The 24,920-nt window shown below is 19.7% G+C and overlaps 1 protein-coding gene across 5 annotated transcripts; it reads right to left on the reverse strand.

The window, feature by feature from the left end:
- Positions 1-1,672: 1,672 nt before the first annotated feature.
- LOC100578126 (zinc finger protein 26-like) lies at positions 1,673-24,403 on the reverse strand. Of its 5 annotated transcripts, XM_026441757.1 has the most exons (8): positions 24,278-24,384; positions 22,225-22,677; positions 12,207-12,515; positions 8,187-8,330; positions 6,225-6,385; positions 4,803-5,090; positions 3,446-3,686; positions 1,673-2,178 (listed from the first exon to the last, which is right to left on the reverse strand). In XM_026441757.1, exons 3-8 carry the CDS (start codon positions 12,513-12,515, stop codon positions 1,936-1,938), a joined length of 1,386 nt encoding a protein of 461 aa, XP_026297542.1. In that variant the 5' UTR covers positions 22,225-22,677; positions 24,278-24,384; the 3' UTR covers positions 1,673-1,935. The 5 variants fall into 5 exon arrangements, with proteins under 5 accessions (XP_026297542.1, XP_026297543.1, XP_026297545.1 ...); XM_026441758.1 differs by lacking the exon at positions 22,225-22,677 and having other exon boundaries at positions 24,278-24,403; XM_026441760.1 differs by lacking the exon at positions 24,278-24,384 and having other exon boundaries at positions 4,809-5,090; positions 22,225-22,778.
- Between the last annotated feature and the right edge of the window lie 517 nt (positions 24,404-24,920).

A 24,920-nucleotide genomic window follows, 5' to 3' on the forward strand; every position in this document is an offset into this window, starting at 1 on the left:
TATTTTCAAAGAGATATTAGCAAATTTACTTATTAAAGACAATCATTTAATAATTCATATTTTAAATATTATAACTTTTATCGATTTAAAAATATTTGAAACACAAATTGAAGAAGAAAGTTGTTTGCATATTATAAAATCGTTGAAAAATTCTGAAAAACTCGATGCTTAATGCGCACTTTTACAATTTCTTAACTATTTTATTAACAGACGAGAAAAAATTGTGAATGATATATTTTTCGTCTTTTTTTTTTATTATATGTTTTACTTTATTTATGTTATTAAGCGAAATATAATTCTGTTATATCATTGATTGATAAAAAAAAAAAACTTTCATATTAGTTACCTTGTTATTTCTATGAAAATTCGATAAAATTTTTCATGATTACTCTTTCCTCAATTAACGAACACATCATATTACACGTTATTTCATAGCAACATATTGTTTTGATTCTGATTAACTCCATAAGAAACTTTATAATTTACTCCATATTCGCATTACATACTATATAAATAATAATAGCGTTAATAATAATAACAATGTATATCATTATTCAATAATAGATATCATTAATATACAATCATATGGATGAATAATAATAATAATTATAGCTGAAGCTTTAATATGAAAGAACGCGATGATAAAATTATTTTTGCAAAATAGCACCTTTTCCAGAGACCAGATATCTCATGCTACATAATTATTTAATTTAGATTTATATGTATACATGTATATTATCAATACACTTAATTTCTTTAAATGCAAAAAATGAAATTGATTAAATTATATATAAAAATTTTTTTGTTAAGATTGTTATATATTTTTTATAATTTTATGAAATAATAATAATAGATTAATCGATTTTGTAGCATGAGAAATTCTTGGCTATTGGATAGCAGTCTTAATAATTGCAAATTTTATATTTGAATCACGGTTTAAAGTGAAGATAAAGGACGAATTTCACATACCGTGAAAATATTTATTTTCAGTCTTTTTCTATAATCCAGTCTACGATTCTAGCACCATTATGCAGCTTTAATTTTTGTTGATCGCTGTTCGTCGATCAACTAAGAGATTTCGATAATTAAATTGGCTAATGATAAAATCACGTTAGAATTCCAAGATTAAATTGAATTATCGACACATGCAATTCTCTACATAATTTCTATTTATTAAAGACGAAGTTATATTAGCCAGAAGTTGCGCTAATATAATTGTATATTACGCTTTAAATTTTTAGTTTATATTCGTATACTTCATATTGTAATCTATTATTAAAATCGTATATATATTTTATATAAACAAGCTAAAAAGTTGGATTATAATTTTTTTCAAGAAGTTAAGATTGATTTTTAAAAAATTTTTTCAAAACTATTATTCTTTAAACTCCATGTATTTACAACTTCTGACTATTTTCATCGTCACTAGTCTCGCGCGAAATCTACAATTTTATATTTTAATTTTTTCTAAGTCATTCTATAATCCAACTTATAATATAATTATTTTCTTTAAATTATTTATTTAAATTGAATCTAAATCAATTTCAAATTAAACTATCATTTTGAAAAATTATATACTTATATACTTATATAAGTATATAAGTACTATATAATTATATACTTTTCTATTTTGATTAAAATAATCAAATAAGAAATAACCAATATTGGTTTTTCTATAAATTTTCATTTCAAGATTAATTAATCAATTTAGATCATTTGATCAATTTTTAAAAAAATCGATTGACAATTCTCAAAAAAGCTCGAATAGTGACGACACGATCTTCGCTGCCAATGTAAAATCGATTTTATTATTTCTAAGTCATTATATATTGACAAAGTTAAGGACATATAAAGCGATGACGAACCGCTTAATTTTTCGGTCCCCAATCGAATTTCGAAACTTCAATTATTTTCATGTCTTGTATTGTTTTTTCATTAATTCATCGACTCCGAATTGGATGAAGGCGAAGATTCCGCGCTCTGCACCAGAGATATATCTTTTTCAATCGTAGGTGTAAGCAACATGCCACGTGGACTAAATGTATCGCAATACAGATTCTCTTTTTTATGGACACGTCTTACATGGCTACGTAAATTATCACGACGTGCACTTCTGTATGCACAATGTGGACATAGATGTGGTTTCTCTCCTGTATGCATTCGCCGATGTTGAATGAGCTAATGAAATACAAGAAATCATTTTTTAATTTAAATTATTTATTTATTTTCATATATATTGTATGTATATATTTGAAATTTTCATCATATATATCATCTAAACAAATCTATATCAATTTAAATATATTTTTACATTTTTTTGGATTATATACATATGAAAAGAGATAGTAGGTTGAAAAAATATATGAATAATTATGAGTATGACATATTAATTATTACTAATATAATTTAGAAGAATAAAAATATATTAAGTTAAGACGATATAATAAATATATTATTATAATAAATATATTAAGTTATAAATGACGAAAATTTCGAAATTATATCCTGATATTAATTATAATATTTAATATTTTTAATATTAAATTTACGATTTTACGATTTTATTTTTTAATTATTGATGATAAAAAATTTAAATCTATCTCGAGACATATGTTTTGAATTTCCTTACAGAAAGAAATATAAATCAGATTAAGCAGCTCAGATGTATAGTGACTCAAAATGTTTTTCTAAACTTTAGTTTTAAATATTTTACTTTTTATTTTATTTGTATGACTATTTGTATTGAGACAAATTACTCTGTATTATTGAATTTAAAGATCACTATATTCTCTGTTACATGAGTTGCTTTACATTTATTTATATAGTTTATAAATTCTAAAAAATGAGATCGAAAACAATTTTTTTTTTATTCTTGATTTTTATTTTATTTTGATTTGAATCATTTTTTGTATTTTTGAACATTTATAATTGAATTTTATATATGAAATTATAATAAATTATAAATATTTTTTAAATATATTTATATTAGATAAATATCATAATATTTATGTGTGATAAATTATTTACTTAATTTCTTTATGTCTTGATTTATATTCACAATAAATCTAACATTTTTAAATTTAATTGCAATCCAATGTTGTTCATTGAAATTTTTTATCATAATTGTTTAAAACTAAATCTATAATAATGTGCAAATAGCACATTATTCTTGATTATGTTATATCAGATTATGGTATATAGTTGACGTGTATGCATTTATATCATATGTTTATACATATAGAATTTTTAATTTACAAGTAAAAATATTTCAATCATATTTTATGAAATTTCAAAGAATTTACGATTAAAGATTATACGAGCTTTTCGGAATTGAATTTGAAACAATCGAAATTCATTGATTTCAATTGGTTTTGTAACTTTGGAATTCTATGCATCAATATTCCCAATAATAAAGTTTTTGTGTCAAAAGAGAAAAAAATATTACCTTTTTTAACTGTACTGTGCGAAAAATGCAAATGTCACAGCAAAAGTATCGATCGTCACGATGCCTTCTCATATGTCTGCTTAGATCGACTTCCGATGATCTGTCCGCCCCACAAACAGCACAACTCACTCTCGTTTCTGGTGCTATACCATTTGCGTGTGCTCTCAAATGCCTTTGAAACGCTTTTTCGATGGTGCAGGCATATGAGCATAATGAGCATCTGTATTCTTCCCTTTCATACCTATGTGTGGAATAGTACAATAAATCAGAATTACATTAACTAAATTTAAAAATAACATTAATATTATAATTGAAGTTTTAATAGTTTTTTTTAAAATAAATTTCATGTAAATTTTAAACTTAATTTCTTTTTATAAATATGAAAAACTTAAATTTTTTAAATAAAATTTATATAAGATATAATTTGCATTAAAAAATTAAAAAAAAAATATTTAAGTAAATTTAATTTTTTAAATAAAAATATTATTTTAATGAGATGCAAAATGCAAATTTAAAAACTGAGCATGATTTATATCATACAAAAAAAAAATAAAATTATAAAAATTTTTTTTTTCATATGTTATTTTACATAATTAGAGATCTTTTTTAACTTTAAAAACTGAGAGATTACAAAATTATATTAAATATTTAGTTTTTAAATATTATAATATTACTATTATAATATTATAATATTATAATAATATATATAATATTTAATAGTATATATTATATAGCAATAAATATTATTATTATTGGAAATTTATTATTTAATTATTTATTTTGATTAATTATTTATTTAATTAATTATTTTGATTTAATTATTGATTATAAACACGAGCGTAATTATATTTTATCACTCTCTTGTTTTATTTTGTATTCGAAGATTGTTATTAATGAAGATTTTCATGTTTCATTGTTGTTAAATATTTAAATATTTTAATAAATTTTTATCAAATATATTTCAAAATATTAATTGAATGGATAATTTTCTAATTATTTTTATTGATATAATATTGCAAAATAATTATTTAAATATAAATTATAAATATATTATGTATATGATATTAGAAATTAGAAATTTATATTATATAATGAAATTAAAAATTTATATTATATATAAATTTATCTTTTAATTCAGAATTTATATTTTTAAAAATTTCAATAGAATATAATAAAAATCAATAGATATATAGACATTAAATATATATAAAAAATATTTGTTGATTTCATATAAAATTAAAGAAAAAATAAAAAATAAAAAAATTGATTTTTGCATCTAAATAAAGATATCGATTGCTATATAAGAGTTAACAATGAAATATTAATATAATAAAAAATTAAAACAAGCGTTAAGTACCTATACCTGACGCGTTGCAATGCGAGAGTTCGTTTTTTTCCAGTGGATGTCATTCCTTGTGCTACATGTGAAGCCACGTGAGTCTCCATTTCGCATCTACTATTCGTGGTAAAATCACAGCCCGAGGACGGACAACTTTTCTTTTCTCCAGTTTCTGTGCTGAGTACTGGTGGATGACAATTAACAATGTGTTTTCGTAAAGCTGGCCTTGTTGGCGCAACCATGTCACAAGAACCGCAGGAATAACCACGATGTGCATTGCTAATATTTGGACTACTACCTCGAGATCTGAAATCCAATAAAAAATTTTAATTTCTTTGAAAAAAAAAATTATAGATAAATAATAAAGTAATAAATAATAAAAAAAATAATAAAATAATAAGAAATAAATATATTTTTCGTTAAAATGTTAATATATGTTATATATCAATCAAAATGTTAATATAAATGTTGTATATCAATTCAAATATATAAAATAAAAATTTAAAAATATTTTTAAATTAATATATTTTTATATTATATTATATTATATTACATTACATTACATTATATTATATTATATTATATTATATTATATTATATATTACATATTACATGTGCATTACATATATTTTAATATTTTATTTTGTGATTTTTACATAAAAAAATATTTCATTAATGTAAAATGATCTTAAAATTTCTTCTAATTTGATTAATTTTTCAAAATATTATTTTATATCTGAAATATAGGAAAAAATTTAACGATAATATATTAAAAAATTGAAGAATTAATAAAATAATATATATATTTAGAAAAATTAAGAAAATTAATTTAATTTTGAAATTTCGATAAAATTCTTTTGCTTAATCTTTTTTTAATTTTCTATAAAATTCTCTTAATTATTTATTTCAATCAAAGAAAAAAATATTACTAATACAAATAAAAAGAAATGCATAAAATCAAAACCAAAAAATTTTACAGAATTAAAATTCTTGTCCTTTCTTTTTCTATTTTTTAAATTTCGTAATCGTTGTTCACGAATCGGTCGTAACTCAACGCTGGTCAATATCCTTCAAAGCTGTTGATTTACGATGCCATTTATCTTTGAATTTTTGAAATATTAGAAACGCGCTCTCGTATTGTTGATCAAGGAAAAAAGATTCGCTTTCTAACCGGACAGATTCATTGGTTCGTTTTATCGATTTCATGACATATTAAATAAAAAACTCGCACTTGAATATTTCTTTATCTTGATACACATGAATATACATGTATATATAATATCATTTGAATTTCCTTTTAATTCCTTATTTAATTTGATCCAATAAATATATAAAAAAATTTTAATTTTTCAATGCATTAAGGAAACCAAATTAAATACATCATAATGTAGAACATTTTAGCTTGAGAAAAGTAATTGATAATTTTATCATAACACATACTTTTCGGTGTAAGACGAATGCTCGCTCTCAGAATCGCTGTCAGATGGAATGTTTGGAATTTCTGTTGCTTCGAGAGCCGCTGTCGCTGCTGAAAGTCTTCCAAGCATAGCGGTATAAGCGCCAAGAACCCAGCCATTCAGAACTGGTGTAACTGTTCCATCCTGTTACAAAAACAAACATTTTCTCTTATTTTTATCGTGTATTTCAGATTGCATAATTACTTAATAAATTTAATAATATAATAATTTATGTATAAATAATTAACATTGGATAAAATCGTTGATGATAATTAAGAATTTAAATTAATAAATGAATTTATGAAAATTTATATATAAAAACATTTAAAACAGGTCATTTGAAAAATTTGTGATAGAAAAAAATATTACACATCAAAATTGTTTCATTTTGAAAAAATAATTTATTAATAATTTTTTTGTAGATAAAGAAAAAATATGAAGATATCAATTTATTTTTATTTAAAATATTTTTTTAAATATTTTTCTCTAATGAAAAATAAAATGTTTTAAGATATTATTTGAATATTTTTGTTTTTTAATTATTGATATATTAATTATTAAATATATTATTATATAGAATTTCATATTGTAGAATTTCTAAACAAAAAATTTAGAGATTATTTTTAGATTTTTATTTGTAAAAACAAATTGAAAATGAAAGAAATAAATAAAATATTTAAAAAATAAAAAATTATATGTAAAAACATATAAAAATAAATTTTTTGATAAATTTAAATAAAATTCATTATATAATATATTCTCAAATATTTTACAGAACAAATTATTAATATTTAAAATAACTTTAAATATTAAAACTATATAAATATGTGAATATGTATAAATATATGTCAAAATATTTGAATAATGTTTTAAAACAATTTACTTTTTATTTAAGTTGATTTTGAATAATTTTGAATAATTTTCATTATCATTATATTTTAATTATTATTATATTCTTAAAATTCTTTATTAAAAGATAAGTAAAAAAATTATATTATTGTATTAAAGAAAAAAGAAGTTAACTTTGATATCTCATTTATAAAAAATTATTAATATTATATTATATTTATCTTGAAATTTCAATTTTGATTTGATATATATTTTTTTAAAAACAAATGAGTTATTCAAATGATCTATTTTAGATATCCTAATTTGAAAAAATATTATAGAAAAATATTATAGAAATGGTATAATTAAGATGATGTTTTAATAAAATATTTATATTAAAATAATGAAAATAAATAAATAATAACACATAAAGTGAAGATGAAGCATCATATAGTATATACAATTAAAATAGTTGAAAATAAAAATCTTTTTTTTTTTAAATGTGAAAAGTTTCAAAAATTATAAGAATATCCATTATTTATTATTATACTCTTATTTTACTCTTATTTTAAATGAAATTATATATTTTTTTTTATTAATCGATATATCAATATTAATTTTGATATTAATTTAAATATTAAAAGCTTGAAATTTATTTTAACACTAAACAACATAAATTTATTTTATGACATCACTTTAATTATAATTATTTTTATATAAAATAGTTAGATAACTACAATAAGTTAATATTTCTAATATTAACTTATTTCGTTTTAAATAATATGTAGTAAATCATTTAAATAATAAATAACAATAAATTTTTAAATAATAAATATCATTTAATTTGTTGGTTAAAATATAAAATATAAGTATGTTAACATTTTTATGTACCATATCATTTTATTTAAAGTTGTGATTACTTGTGATTTTTCGATATCAATTAAGAATTATAAATAATTTTAATTTTGATTCCTTAAACACATACGCATGCACAAAATAAATATATGTGTATATGTACTATAAATCATGTTATATATAATATATAATATAATAATATAATAATATAATATAATATAATAATATAAATAATATAATATATATATAAAATTAAACGAACCTTGTCAAATGTCAGATAAGCCATAGGATCGAACAGTTTTGTCGATAAATTATTGTTAGCTAAACGGTGCGAACTATTTGTACTTCCAGTATCGCTTTCCTCTCCAGCATCTTCATTCTCGTTATTTTCTTTCGGCACGGAAATCTAACATAACAAAAAAAATTCTTGTGTTCATTACTTCTTACTTTGGATGAAAATTTTATTTTTTTGATGAAAAGTTTTTTGATCTTATAAAAAATTTTAAATTTGATTATTTATCATGTAATACGAAACGAATAAATATCTATTTTATATACAACATATTATTGATTAAATATAAGCAAGAAAATGAATCTATATGAAAAAATAAGTCGAAAAAAGACGTTTTTGCGACTTATTCAAAATTTCATTTTTGAATAATTAATATTAGTTGAAGAGTTATTGAATTCATATATACTTCGTTATACTATAGATATTTTTGTTGCATTTATATATATAATCTTTATCAATATCATGATTTATTGTTATTTAGATATCAAGCTTTCAGTCGTTTTGTCGATATATCGACATATAGCAACAAGAGAATATATTAATATGATATATTAGATACATATGTCAGCAATGCATCTATAGTCATTGTTAAATCGTGATTTATCTAAATAGAAGAGTGATTCAAAAAGCTAAACGAAAGAATACATTAGAAAAACATAGAAACATCGAAATGAAATGCTCATTGACATGACGATCGTTTTCCATCACTTAAAAGAAATGTAGAGAATCAAATATTATATTAAAGATGTTATATTAAAAATATTATATTATATTAATATTGAACTTCAATTTGTTTTTCGATAATTTTTTAAAAGTTTAAAAAATTTAAATTATTGTAATAATTAACAATTTAACTTTATACATTTACTTTATATCTTTTATATTTTATTTTAAATTATCTTCATATATTTTTCTTTTATATTTAAAAAATAATATATCAAATAACATATAAATTTTTTTTTATAACGAATTATCATTTTGAAAATTACATATTTTCTTTAAAAAATTTTAATAGATGATGATATAAAATTCCCAATTTTTTTGAATATAAAAAATTTGATTTTCATGAATATAAATATTAAAATAATACTTAACAGATCTAATATTATTATTAATATTATTATTATTCATATATATAATTTATATATTATTATTTATATAACAGATTATTATATTATTATGTACAAATTAAAATCAAAATAAAATTATTTAAAAAGTTATAGATATAATATTCATTTTCATTGATAATTTTCTATAATATTTATGAAAATGCACAAATAATGTTTTCGGTGAGATAAACTCATATTTATTTTTTTTCGAAAGAATAAAATTATTTAAAGAAACAGCTATATTTAAATAAAGCGATTCTATATAAATTATATATATAATAAATTATATATATAAATATAGTTATAAATATACTTTCTCTAAGTAACTTCGTGATAATTTTAGGATTCTTGTGATGAATAAATAATTGAATGTCTATTTTAGAAATGAGTCATAAATATAATGAGAAATCAGACATTAATAATAAAAAATAATAAATATAAAAAATAATAAAATGAATTTAAAAAAATTTATTTCATAAAAAAAAATACATGAAACTATTCGATTTGATAGCTTGAATTAATACATAATAATTTTAACTTATTATTTGTTATCTGTCACTATTTATTATTTATTATTTTTAGTTATTTTGTTTTAGTTATTAATTTCATTTTAATATAAAAAAAATATTAAAATAATTTGTTATTAAAATTAATAAATTAATTATAAAAATTAATATTTTTGCTTTAAGAAAAATTATAATAAAATAACAAAAATTATAACAATAATAAATAAAAAACTAATAATTTCAATAATAACGCACTAAAAATTAATATCGCATAACAATCATCGAGAAATAAATATTTTAATATAATTAAATATTTTATATAAAAAAAAATATTATTAATATTTATCTTTAACTTTCTTAAGTTTTTAATGAAAAAATTAATTTAGACTTAGTAAAAAAATAAGAATTAATTTAAATTAATTTAATTTAAAAGAAATATATAATCTCATAAACACAAATAACAGTCAATATAATAATTTTATGATTAAATTGTAATAAAATATTGTAAAATTCTCTATTTATTTCTATTTTTCTATTTATTTTCAAATCATATATATGTATATGTGTATAAACATACAATTTTTCAAAATTAATATAAAAATGATATAAAGAAAATGCTAAAGAATTAAAATACTTGCTTACATTAATTCTGAGTATACTTTTAATTTTATAAATTAAAGTCTCAATCATATTATTACCCTTGTTTCTTCAATTAAAATTTAATGATATCATTTTAAGTTTCAAAAATAAACATTATAGAATAAAAGTAAAATAAGTAGATACAAAAATATAATATTCAAATACTCAATTAGATGTGATTTTACATAGATATTATATATAATTTTAAATATAATTTTAAATACATGTATCTTTGTATTTGAAATATTAAATACAACATTTGAAGCTTATAGGAAACCTCATTTTAGTCTATATCACGAAATATCTCAAACTTCTAATTCTATTATTTTAAATATAAAAAAATTTCTATAAATAAATAAATAATACATAACTATTATTAGTATATTGAATATAATATATATTATAATAATATATTGTATAATATATATATATATATATATATTATATAGTATATAGTATATATTATAATAGTATATTGAATATAATAATTATATTATACAGTTATAATAATATTTAAAATTTTGAAGAAAATTTATTAATTTAACGGAAATATCTAAAATCTTATAAAAGATTAAATAGAGCTGAAATATTTTTACTATTAAATAGAAAATTTGATGTTTTATAAATAATAATGCAATATATATTATTTTTATTGTATTCTAATTGTACATTAATATTTTTTTCTTTATTTTTTTATCTAAATTGTATATTATTTATTATTATTATAAGTATAAATATTATATACATAATGTTCGTTATTATTCGCAATTTTAGCTATCCACAAAAACTTATGGAATCTATGGATTTGATAATAAAGTAATTTATAATAAAAAATTATGATCAATGCAAAGTTATGTCTTGGTTATGTTATAATAATTATTAAATAATTGATTTTATCATTAAAAAATAATTAAATAATTTATAAATAATAATTAAGAAAAATAATTATAATAATTAATTCAAACTCAATTCATTCATTGATTAGGTTAATAATCAGTTATAAAATGATTATAATTTTCATTATAATTAAATCAATAATTTATTTATAATAACAATATTATTTATAGTTTTTAAAAAATACATGTTTATTATTTAATTATTTATTATAATTTATTATTTTATTATATATTATAATTTTGGAACACAGGAAATTAATTGTTTATTTTAATATGTAAATATAATTTTTTTTTAACTATATAATTATTATTTATATAATTAATATTCATTTTAAACATTTTGTCGCAGAATCTGTGAATGTATCTTTAATATCTATATCTATTATTATTGTATTATTTTTATGTGTAGAATATCAATAGTTTTATACCTAATCAAGAATTTAATAATAGTTATATTTATAAAATTTATATAATTCATTTTCATTTGATTTATTTTAAAATAAAAAATCAAATAAAAAAATTTTATTATATATTTTCAATTTATTTTTTTATGTAGATTCTTTTTTTTATCATTATCTGTAAAATATTCTATACATAATATTTTCTTTATATATTTTGATATGCATCATATGATGAGTAATTAAAAATTATTGATCAAAGATTACAGATATCAATGATTATACATCATTACAATTATTATTTAATTAATGATTATGATTATTATGATTATTTCCTTAGTAATCACTACAAAATATAATTGATTAAATCGAAGACCATGAATACAAGATAATCTTATTGAATCTATTTATATAATAAATAAATCTTTCACCAAATTCAAACCTGATTATCATTTTCGTTGACTCGTTCGATGTTTTCTTCGTTGTGATCCTGTTTCTCCTTTTCTTTCTCCTCGTTCTTCACATCCCATTCACTATTTCGTTTTGTAACGAGTTCCATAGGTCCATATGGCGGTCCAACGGAAGTCAACGGTAATGACACCATATTTGGTCGATGGAAGTCACTCAAGGCGAATGCGGATCTCGGCAGCAACTGTGTTGCACTTGATGGTAGAATCGGATGCCTTCGGGTGAGACGCGGGTCACCCCAAAGTTCACCCGCGGCGTGAAAACTCCAGATTCCATATTCCATCTGAAAGAGTGATTATTAACTGTAAAAATAATTCTATAAATTCGTAGCTTTTGTTCGAATTATGATTATGATTTGTTCAAATTATGTTCGAAATATAAAATATAAAATAACTTAAAAAATGATTTTAGATAACATATTGATTCTTCAATATTTCAAATTCTGAAGTAATTCTAAAATTTCGACTGATAATCGATTATAAATGGAAAGTTTAAAATAGAGAAACGTAATAAAAATAATGATATTCGTTGTTTGCCTTCAACTACCGATTCTTATTATGTAATATTAATTTTTATAATATAACACTTCGATTAACCGATATTGAAGATTAAAGATAAATGATATTACATAGTTGTTGCTAAAATACAATGGTTTTTGATAAAATATAAGAATGATGTCTCATGTGGAATTATTTAAAAATTATCTGAAAATTAAAATTCTTGAAATTTTCAAGAAAAATATCTATTTGTGAATATAAACAATGAAATAAGAAAAAGGCAAAGTAAAAAATTTAAAAAATTGAATATAAAAAAATATAAATAAAAATAATAAATGATATAAATAATAACAAATGAATAATTTAAAAAATTATATCATAATTATTATATGCATATTGATATGTTTTTTATGTGGAATATATAAATAAAATAAATAAAAACATAAATATCAAAAATAATTTTCTCATAATGAAAAAAACTTTTTATCATAAACAAATCATAACAAAATTAGGAACAAAATTCAGAGAAAATTTACAATAGATTTTCGTAATGAAATACTGAAATAAAATACATGAAAACGCATACAATTTCAAGAACATTCAAATATATGAAGAAAATTAAAAATTAATCAAAATTAAATATAATTAATCAAAATTAAAAATAAAATTGCATTTATCTTTATATAGCGTAAAAATATTTGAAAAACATAAAAATATTTGAAAATCACGAATAAAAATAAAACTTGTCTCCATTTTTAATTCACTTTTATGGTTTCATTTATAATTGATTAAATAGAAATCAATTAAAATATAACTATTTTTTTAATTTTTGTTGTTACATTATAAAGAAAAAAGAAAATAAAATCCGAAATGGAAAACAAGAAAAAAATGGATAAATTCAAACGTGAAGTTTCTTGAAATATGCATTACTTAATTGCAATATACTATTTAATAATAATTATTTAATAAATAAATTTGACGATGATGATGAGAATTCAGAATTCATTATTTACAAAAATTCGTATTTATTTCGAATCGTATATACTATCTAGAAAATTATATATAGAAACAACAATCATTTTAATAATCATTTCCATTTAAAAATTTTTAAATGAAAGAATTCTTGATTATGTGTCAATTCTTAAATCTTCTCTTTTTTGTTATTCATTTCGTCAAGCGAATAACATAAAAATAATGCAACAAATATTTTTCTTAATAAATTTATCGATCGGTTTTCATGTATGAATATGACAGAGAAAGATCATTTTATATGTACAAATTATTACAATCATTGTAACGAAATATAGACCATGTAATCATATGAAATATATTTTTAAAATGATAAAAAAAAAGAAGAAACAAAATAAAGATTTATTAATTCAATCAAAATCCAATAAAAATGAATTGGATTTAACTAAATAAGATGAAAAATATTTTTTTTGAAATAAGATTATTTGTTAAACAATTTATCAAATTTGTATATATCAGATATTGTTTAACGAATAAAACGAACATAATAAAATGAAACAATATATTATTTATTATTATTATTTGTAATATTTTACATACTACTCATAAATCACATATATATAATAATATAAACAAATACTTATTCTATTCAGAAAAAATACTTTTCTAACAAAATCATATTCATACGATTATGAAATATAAATTTACTAATATAAAAGAAAATAAATTAAAAAGTTATATTATTTGAAATAATTTTGTATATAAATCTTTAGAATAATTTGAAAATATTGCATTTTTTTTATGTAACTTGAAATGAATACGTTTATAAACCAAATAAAATAATAAAAATAGTACTAACTATATTATACAAATCATTTAAAAATAGAAAAATTTGCGAAATAAACTTTAGAATTTCAAATATGTTGATAATATTAAAAAAAAATTTTTTTAATATTTTTAAAAATATAAAAAATACGCAAATAAATTTAAATTCATAGGTAAAATAATAAAAATTAAATTAAAAAAAATTTAAATAAAAAACTATCAATCTATATATATATATATATATATAAATGAAGTGCAAATTTTTAATATTATTATTACATATAATTTACTATTGAATATAAAAAATATTATTGTTGGATTCATTCACATCAACTTATTATTCGAAAGTAGCAAATAATAACAAATATACATTTTATTTATAATTTTGCTAATAGTTTTCATATTTGTGTGAAATAATTATTAATAAATTATTAATAAATTAATTATTTAGTAATATTATAATTGTGTTAAAAAAACCTGAGTTAATTTCTTTATTTACATGTATTGCAAAAAAATTCATTCATGACATCGAATTTTTATCAATAATAATTTTATGTCAAAAATATTGATTGCAATATTATAATTTATATTGATTAGGTATTTTTGGTTTCTTTTGATGAATGCTATAAATTTTTTAAATTTTTGAACTCTTTTCTCAGCATCTTTTTTTTAACATACTATAATCTTTAGTATTGCGATTAGTATTGTGTCATTGAAATTAATATGACTCTTCCAAATAAGAGATTCAGATGTATTAGTTAAACGTATAATCGGCTGAAATTGAATTTCAGTTAAAGAATTCTTTGGAATTAACAAAATATATGCAATATGAAAATAAAAAGTAAAAATTTAAAACAAAGAATATTAAAAAATATTTTTAATAAAATTTTTATAAAATGTTTATATATTTAGAATTTTAAATCAACTTTATCAATTTCATTATTGACAAAGCTTATTATCAATTATTATTATTATTATCATTTTCTTTTTTTTCTATAGATATAAATTAATACTTATATTTATAAAAATAAATATAACTAAAATTTAACTAATATTTAGTTTCTTTTTTTTTTATATTTTTTATACATATATTATTCTTCTTTTCTATATATCATACAAATTAAAAATCTAATATGCTTACTTCAAAAGACATATTAAATATATAAGATGTACAATTTACTAAATTTTATTCTTCTAATTATGCAAAATGTACAAATATTAAATTATAATATATATTAAATTTTTTTATTTTGTCCGGCATTATAATCTTTACATACCGCAATAAATCAAATATCAAGTACGAAATTGACTTCGATTATTTTGAAAAAAATAGTCAAAGTTGCTTTTTATAATTTTTTTATTTGAGACTAAAATGAAAACTTATATTAATTATATATATATTATATATATATATGCTGTTTCATTGAAATCATTTGATTAAAAATAAACAATCTAAAGAAATTAAAATTTGTTTTTTATAAAAATTTTTAGAATTTAGATCGAAAATATTACAATTTTCATCATCTTTTATTGTTTGCAGTTCATAGCAATGTTAATAGATTTTGATACAATTTTTAGAACATATATATAATTGATAGAAGTTTATAAAATATATTAAAAATTTTCATTAAAAGCATAGATAAAAAAGTTAAAAAAAAAAAGATCCTTACTATTCGTTTCGCAAATCCAATCAATAGCAACTTTTTCAAAAATTTTTTACATCATCTAAATTTTTCTAACTTCTCCAAATAATCCAATTTTAAAGAACTTACCTATGTTTTAAAGAATATACTAACACTTTATAAAATTATTGTATATCTATAAGTTCGATTATATACAAATTAATTTTGATTTTGTATTATAACTATTTATAATTTGAAATAAAGATAAAAATATATTATATAGTTATCACGCTAGCGATATTAATCATATTCATTTAAAAAAAATTTATATATTGATAATTAATAACTTATTTCAATAAAATGATAATTAATTGCAATATTGTAAATATAATTACAAATTCTACATTCTCAGAAGATACAAATAGTATATATACTGAATAAAAATCATTATTCATTGTTATTATTATCAATACTTTTTTAGATTAATATATTCATAAAAAAAAAAAAAAAACAAGAAAAAAGAGAAGGAAAAATATACCGGAATTGAATATATTATATATCAAAGAATTCTATAATTGAATTTTTAAATTTCATTTTCTTGAAAAATAGTTTTTTAATTTTATATTTAATACGTAATATATTATTATAATATATTATTTTAATTTAATAGATTCTATATTTTCCTTATTTAAAATATAAATAAAATAGGTTACCTATCAGTTTATTATTATGCTACATAGAATTAACCAGTTTCATTTGTATTTAAAAAATTTAAATTTAATTTATTTGAAAACTTGAAAACTTGAAAAATTTAATTTATTTATTGAAATTTTCTAATTTCGTTATGATATTTGATTTTCTTTTTATTTCGAACTATAAATATAATTTTCTATCTCGATTTATAACAAATTTCCGATTTCATCTTATAAATTCATAAACTTTATCCTTTTATATATTTACCAAAAATAGATATTATAAAATATATGTGTATAATATAAAAAATGTTACTTTTACTTTTATATTGTAAATTATGAATACTTCTTATAAATATATCCCATTGTATTTAAATATATCTAAAAAATAAAAAAACTACATTTATTAAATTAATATATAAAGTAATACATACATATATATATATATATATATATACACATATATATGAATTTATATATGATTATATACATATATAATATGATTTTATGTTACAATAGAAATTTAATATTATAAATTTTTTTGAATTTTTTTTTACATATTTATAAACAAAGAAAAAATTTTATAAAATTTTTTATTGCAATAAATTAATATATATCATCAAACTATTTTGAAAATATCACAACAATCGTTTATAATTGAAGAAAAAAAAGAATGATATATAAAAAATTAGAAATATACTTTTTGATTTCGTGAAAATGCTTAAATTATTATAAAAAATTAAATAATAATGTTTGAAATCCATTTTTAATGTAATTTTTCATGTAATTTTTTTCCTATTATAAATAATATTGATCGCTTTCAATTTATCAATTAGAATTTCATATTATCATTTTTTAAATATATAAAAATTTTCACATTTTTCATAAATATAACTATTTGTAATATTGGTTTCAATTTGTTTTCTATTTTATATCATACCATAGTTTTTGATTCAGAAATAATATATTTAAAGTTGACGAATGCTGACATAAAATGCTATCAAAAATTGAATGCTTTTAGAAATATAAATATTTCAAAATTGTATTTTGATTAAAATTTAGATAATGTGTATGTTACAAAAGATCAAATGTAAATATATAATCATCTTTTCTTCTTACAAAATATACTGAATACTATATTGGATATTAGATTTATGTATGCTGAATAGAAAAGTTTTTTTTTATTAATTTCTAATCTTATTGAATTCAATAAAATAAAAATAAGTTTCAACACAAATTACGCAATGATGTAACTAATATTTCTACAGTAATTAATTTCATTTAAAACATTATAGAAATTTGGTTATTAAAAAAATTTCAATAAATAAATGATATATATAAAATATAATATATATATATATATATATATATATATATATATATATAAAATATTAATATATTCGTAGGATATTTTTTCCTCTTTATTTTTTAAAAATCAAAACAAATATACTAATTGCATATAAAAATTACTTATGAAGCTTATTTAAATTATAAAATAATTTAAATATTAAATTCGCGTTAGATAAAACCACATCGAAAGAGAATAATATAATGGAGACAAATTGATTTTTCTACCTTAATGGAAATTTTTATTGTTTATAATTAATAAATAAGTATTAACTGAAATTTTTGTTAATCAACTTTTGTATTTGTTTCAATTTCTAGAGAATATTGTGTAAAAATGTTTCAATATATAAATATTTCATATGTATATGTGTGTATATATATATATATATATATATATATATATATACGAAACATGAAGATATCATTTTGAATGTTTCTTATTTTTGATATAGAAAATTTTATAAATTTTAAGAAGATAACTTTGAAACTAATGATTTTTCGATATAAATATTTTTTTTAATAAAAAAATAATGTCGATTAATATAATAATTATATAACAAGTATATAATATAAGAATATAATAAATATAAAAATTATATAATTCCATTTAAAAAATAAAAATTAGGTTTCACATAATTTGTGCATCAATCTATAGAAAAACTATTAATATTATATATTAATATTATATATTAATATATTATTATACTTTATAATATATTTCAAAATATCAAACAATTTTTGTAATAAAATCATTTTTTTTATATACCATATAATATGATCTTTGTTATTATAAATTGTTATATTACTAAATAATATATAATATTATATATTATATTTAGAAATATATAAATTATATAAAATCATATCATTATGAAATCAATCTTCTATTATTTTGTTATTTATTTTTTTAACATATATATAGTATAATAAACGTATGTATATTGACATATACATATATATATCTTATAATATCTATTATCATTTAATTATCAATTCATTAGATTAAATCGATATATTTACTGTATATATATATATATATGTATATATATTATATTTATAAATATATAGAAGATGTTTTTTATTTAAATGTAATAAAATATTTCTTTTTAAAAGAAGAATAAAAATGATTATTTATTTATAAGATTTTTCATCTTTTCATTATTCTATATTTATTATATCAGAATAAAAAATTATTATATAATAAGATAATTAATCATAAATAACTATTGTAATTATATAATAACTATTTCAAAATTAAACGCTTTAATCTTAAGTAATCTTTATTCATCAATATTCATATCTTTATTAACGATAAAACGATAAAAAATCTATTTGTAGATATGCAATGAGCAAAGTTCAAAACGATTATACAGTCGAAGCACAAGTTAATATTTAAAAAAATTGATTATCATAGCATTTCAAATAACACAATGTTCATATGAGTTTTATGTATAATTTTTTTAGATTTGTTACTAATAAATTCTTCAATGAACTTCAATTCAACACTCAATCAACATATTCAAGATAAACAAGTAAAATAATAATAAAATATTATCGATTCATATTTTGACTATTATTTTAAACTTGATTCATGCTCAGTCTATCTATATATAAATGAGATCCATATAACGAGAAAATATATATAAAATATATGTATATAAAATGTATAATTATATAATATATAATATATATATATATATAGTAATTATCATACTAAGTTTCACAACAATTTTATTTTAATATATATATTAAAACAAAATATTATTAATATAAAATATTACAAAAATTTTATTTTAACAAAAAAAAACTTAAAAAAAAAGAAAAAAAATAGCATAATATACTAAAAGGAAAATAAGCCATTTTTCAAAAGAATCATGCAAAACAATGAAAAACATAATATTGTATTTATAGTTATATGCTAATTCATAATTCAAAGAAATTAATGAAAAAAAACAAGAAAAAAAAATCAAATCAAAGAAAACGCGGATATATATTGAACATAAATAAAACAAAAAAATAAATGGAAAGTAAACATAATAAAAGATTCCTTCTTACGGATGCCCGTCCGGTGGCCTATTATAATTCAGGCCGATTGTCATTACGGTAAATCATCTCCTAGTTATGCTTCACCCCGATTCTTATTATAATAACAAGAAGCACACAGCTGATCTTTGTAAGTTTCCGTCAGTTGACCGGAAGTTATGCAGTACCATCGGTACGCAAGTAATGTGCACACGGACTCTCCCTCGCGAAGCACGAACGGGGTACAGAGAAATACGTCCGGATACGTGCTGCCACAGAACGAACTCGCGAGATTCCTGACCATTGGACCGACCCTCGTGCATGCATACTTTAGCATAACGTTCTCTATACAATATCCAGAAAGAGGGACGAGGAGAAATGAGAGAGAAAGAGAGCTGGAGTGGGATGAAGGGAGAGTCAAGAGATAGAGAGAGATATATATATAACCACCCTCTTTCCCTCTCCTGCCTCTCTTCTTCATCGTCCTACCTCTCGTTGACCCCTTCCCATTGCCCTCGCGAATCGATTTGTTATTGTTTTTGTGTCTGCGGTCGTCGCGGCGAGCGGAGCGAGCGGGGTTGTATATCGGTGGGTGGTAAACCCGGCGACCAACACGAAGTGGGTGGTGGGGAGTATGGGTGCCAGTCGCGCTCTCGTTGCTTCAAAGCGACGCTTTTCGGCCCGACAAAGAGACGACCAGGAAGGGCGAATTGCGCGGGGGTGGTTTCCTACCACCAGATTGGACAAGAGGAAAGGGAAAGCCGCGGTAAAAGAGCACTTTCAAAGCTCGAAAGAGATGGACAAATAGATACATGTAGTTGACCAATGGTATAGATCGAGTATATGTGCCATTTTCTACTTCAGTCAATTATTTACTATCTATAATATATATTATCTATTAAAAATATTACAATATTTCTTAATTTTAAAATAATTTGAAATAAATTGATACTTATATTTTTTTTTCTAATGATTTTATTTTTATTTATTTATTATTATTTTTTATTATTATCTTATACTGTTATTTTTTATTTATCATTTTTTTAAATATATATATATATATCATTTGTAAAATATAATATTATATTAAATAATATTATTTATTCGATTAATATACTATATTAATACTAATGAATGAAAATCATTCATTTTCTAAAGAGAGAAATCCTAAAGAGAGAAATTCCACTGGCTACGCCACTGGTTGGCTCTACCAACCGAAAAGAGTGAGAGAAAATGAATGGCAAAGGATAGAAGCTGGCACAGTGATGAGAGTAAGAGGAGGAAAATGGAAAGGAGGAAGGTGGGTGGACGGAAGAAACTACAGGGCGAGAGGGAGAAATCGCGAGGGTTAAGTAGAGAGGGGGTTAGTTGCTGGTACTCATGAAGTAGAGAAAGGTAGAAGGGGATAAGAGAGAAATGGATCGGATTGCGTGGTCGGCACGAGTCTGGTTAGTATGAGTGCAACGGAATAAAAGAGAATAAAAGTAAGAGAGCAAAAGTTAGAGATGCGATTAGGAATGAAACCATATATATAGGTGAAAAAAAAGCTGAGAGTATAAAAAGGATTGCATCAGTGAACGAGAAAATTCGAGGTAAGATTTTGTTTGAGAGCTTGACAGGTGACAACCGATCGGACCACTGACGTCACAGATCACTCGCTTGGTCGTATGCTCACACGCACAAACGCGATTTATTGCAGCACACAGGCACATAGGAGAAAAAGAGAGAACGCGCGCGTGACGTGTCGTGCATCACGCTGTATTACTTCCGTTTCGTGAACATAGTACGTCATACGTATACGTCGCAAGAAAAAAAAGTACTGCGGATGAAAAGAAAAAAAGAGAAAAAAAAAAGAATAATAAAGAGAGAGGAAAAAAACAAAAGATAAATGAAAATAAATAGAAAATTAGAAAAAACAAAATAATATAAATATTATGAAACGGAATAAGAGAAAAGTACGAGAAAAAGGAGAAAAAATTTTTCAGTGAAAGTAAGTAGTAAGTATTTACGATGCTAACCGGCCGATAGCCCCGCGCGACGCCTCTATCTGGTTACCATTACACTCGGATGTATGAAATGCGCCAGCAGCATACACCATCCCCCCACAATAGCCCTATTTATGATTGGGCAAAATTGCTTTCCATGCGCAGAATAAAATCGCGCGCGAGCAAGGAAAAATCCGCGGGGGTTGGATGCATACAAGTTACGCAACTTGTGTCTAACTACTTCTATCATAATATTTTCTGATTCTGAAATAAGAACGTTTTATACCTATTTCCAAGTTGTTTTAATTAATCATTCATGATACATAATTTTTATTCTTTTAATTTTCTTTACATCGATTCACAAAATTTGGTAAAAATTAAATATGGCGAAAGGTCGCAGTCATGCGTATATGGATCTCCACTTCCATTTTCCAAGTAACCAATCAGCAAATGCGAGCAGATTTCAAAGAAATTCCGTCAGCAGCGCTATTCTCGTTTAAGGAATGCATTGTGTTTTAAGAAATTAAAATATTCTTCATTACATTAAAAAAAATATTTAATTGTTTTTCTTTGTGTAGTATTCTATTATTTTCTTAAGCTTGATATATCAATATTTCCAATATAACCAATATTATAATCAATATAGTAATGATAATGATTAGTAATTAAAATGCTATTAATTTTTAAAACATGGCGTTGCTTGCTTTATCATATAAAAAATAATTTTATTTAACAAATAAAATCAAGTTAGTGCAAAAAATATATAATTTTTTTATATTAAATAATATTAAGAATAATATTAAAATTTATTAAAATATTTTAACACAATTTTTATTGTAAATATATAATTATAATACTTACTAGTTTTTTTTTATAAATAGTAAACATAAGAAAGATATATATTGATTATATAAAAATTATAAAAAAAAAATAAACAAATCTTAAATACATTAAATATTTTAAACAAACTATATTATTACATATAATTTAATATATATTATATATAATTATTGAGTATACGGTATATATTATATATGATTTCATATCTATTACTTGTAATATTGCATTAAGAAATAAGGATGCAGTTTTTGATAAAACTTGCAAATTATAAAATTTTTTTTTCGATCAACAAAAATAATAATTTGATATTAACAGTTATATAATATATTTTCAATATTAAGAATTTTAATTTTATTTCTCTATGATTTTTCTTGTGAAAATATTTACAAACTCTTTAATGATTTATTAATATTTTGATATGTTTAATTTTTTATTTAAATCAAACCTATAATAAATTTTAAAATGAATAAATTTTTAAAATCTTGTTCTTGTATCTTTTCATTTCTTAGACGCTTCAAGAAGAATAATATTATTACAATTAAATACATTTAAAGATTATAAATATATAATTGAAAAATATAAATGATACAATATCTTTTAACGCTTTAATATCTTCTTTTTCTGTAATTAAAATAATTATTTACTATATGTTCAATTATATGATAATTTACAAAATGATGTTTAGATTATATTTACTTATAAAATTATTCAGATTTCTAATTTGTAAATTAATTATTTTATATTTTTGTTTTTATTGTATTTTTATATATTATATATAATTTATTATATATTTTTTTTTTACTTTTCAATTTAAATAATTTTTATTATACTTTTTTAATTATTTATAACTAACTGACAAAAAAAATTCTTCCTTTTCGTTTGCTTTTTAAAATTATTTTTTGTAAATATTGATTATAAAAAAGTTTTATCTCTATCTCTAAATTTAAATCATATAATTATTTAATATTTTTTAATAACTTTATTTTAATTCTAAGTAACAAATTAAAATAAAATTTTTGCTTTGTATAGTAAAATATCACAAAATCATTTTTATATTGTTATTATAATCATACTTATATATTGTTGATCTATAATAAATAATTTATCTGCATAAATATTATTGAATGAATATTATTATTATATTGTTATTTCCTATTTCTTCTTATTACTTTTAGTATAGTGCTACGTACTCTAAAAATATATAAAATTGCATTATATGAAAATATATTGAATATTTTATTTTTACCTTTTAATTCGCTTTAATTTTGGCATCTCTAGATGATTCTTTTGCATTTTTATACACAATTATCTTTATTTAATTAACTTAAAATTTTCAGCTAATAAAATATAAATCATGATAACACTTATAATCTTTTATATTCACAAAAATTTTTATTCTATAATTTATAATTCTATAATTTTATATAATTTTTATATGATTTAAAAATCTTTAAATAAAAACATATAATTAACATAAAAAAAACAGAGTTACAGAATTGTCGATTTGAAACGAATTATTCTTTGAAGTTTTAACGCCCTCTCTGAATTCTAGAATTTATTGTAAATGGAATTCAGATTTAAGTCGAATCTTAAAATCATCTTTATACCAGAAACACGAATTCAATAATTTATAAAAGTTTATATTTTAAGTATAAAATATAAAAAGACAATCGAGATCAACATTGAAATGAATTGTATTTATTACTAAAATCCAATTTGATAGTAAAACATTGCTTTATTATTATGAATTAAAGTTAAATATAAAAAAATAAAAATATAAAATTTATTCCAGTTTTTACATAAAATAGATAATTTATTAACATACGTATCATTGGCATAAAGATGATGATATATATTTATAGATATAGTTTAAGATAATTGTTTTGACA

The sequence above is a fragment of the Apis mellifera genome, linkage group LG7, assembly GCF_003254395.2.
Source record: "Apis mellifera strain DH4 linkage group LG7, Amel_HAv3.1, whole genome shotgun sequence".
NCBI classification, from domain to species: Eukaryota; Metazoa; Arthropoda; class Insecta; order Hymenoptera; family Apidae; genus Apis; species Apis mellifera.

Coding starts and splice junctions, on each gene's coding strand:
- LOC100578126 (XM_026441758.1), bottom strand. CDS start 12,515: ATGGAATATGGAATCTGGAGTTTTCACGCCGCGGGTGAACTTTGGGGT. Junction 6,386..8,186: donor CTTATCTGACATTTGACAAG/GTTCGTTTAATT, acceptor TTTTTGTAACAG/GATGGAACAGTTACACCAGT. Junction 2,179..3,445: donor GCACAGTACAGTTAAAAAAG/GTAATATTTTTT, acceptor GTATTTCATTAG/CTCATTCAACATCGGCGAAT.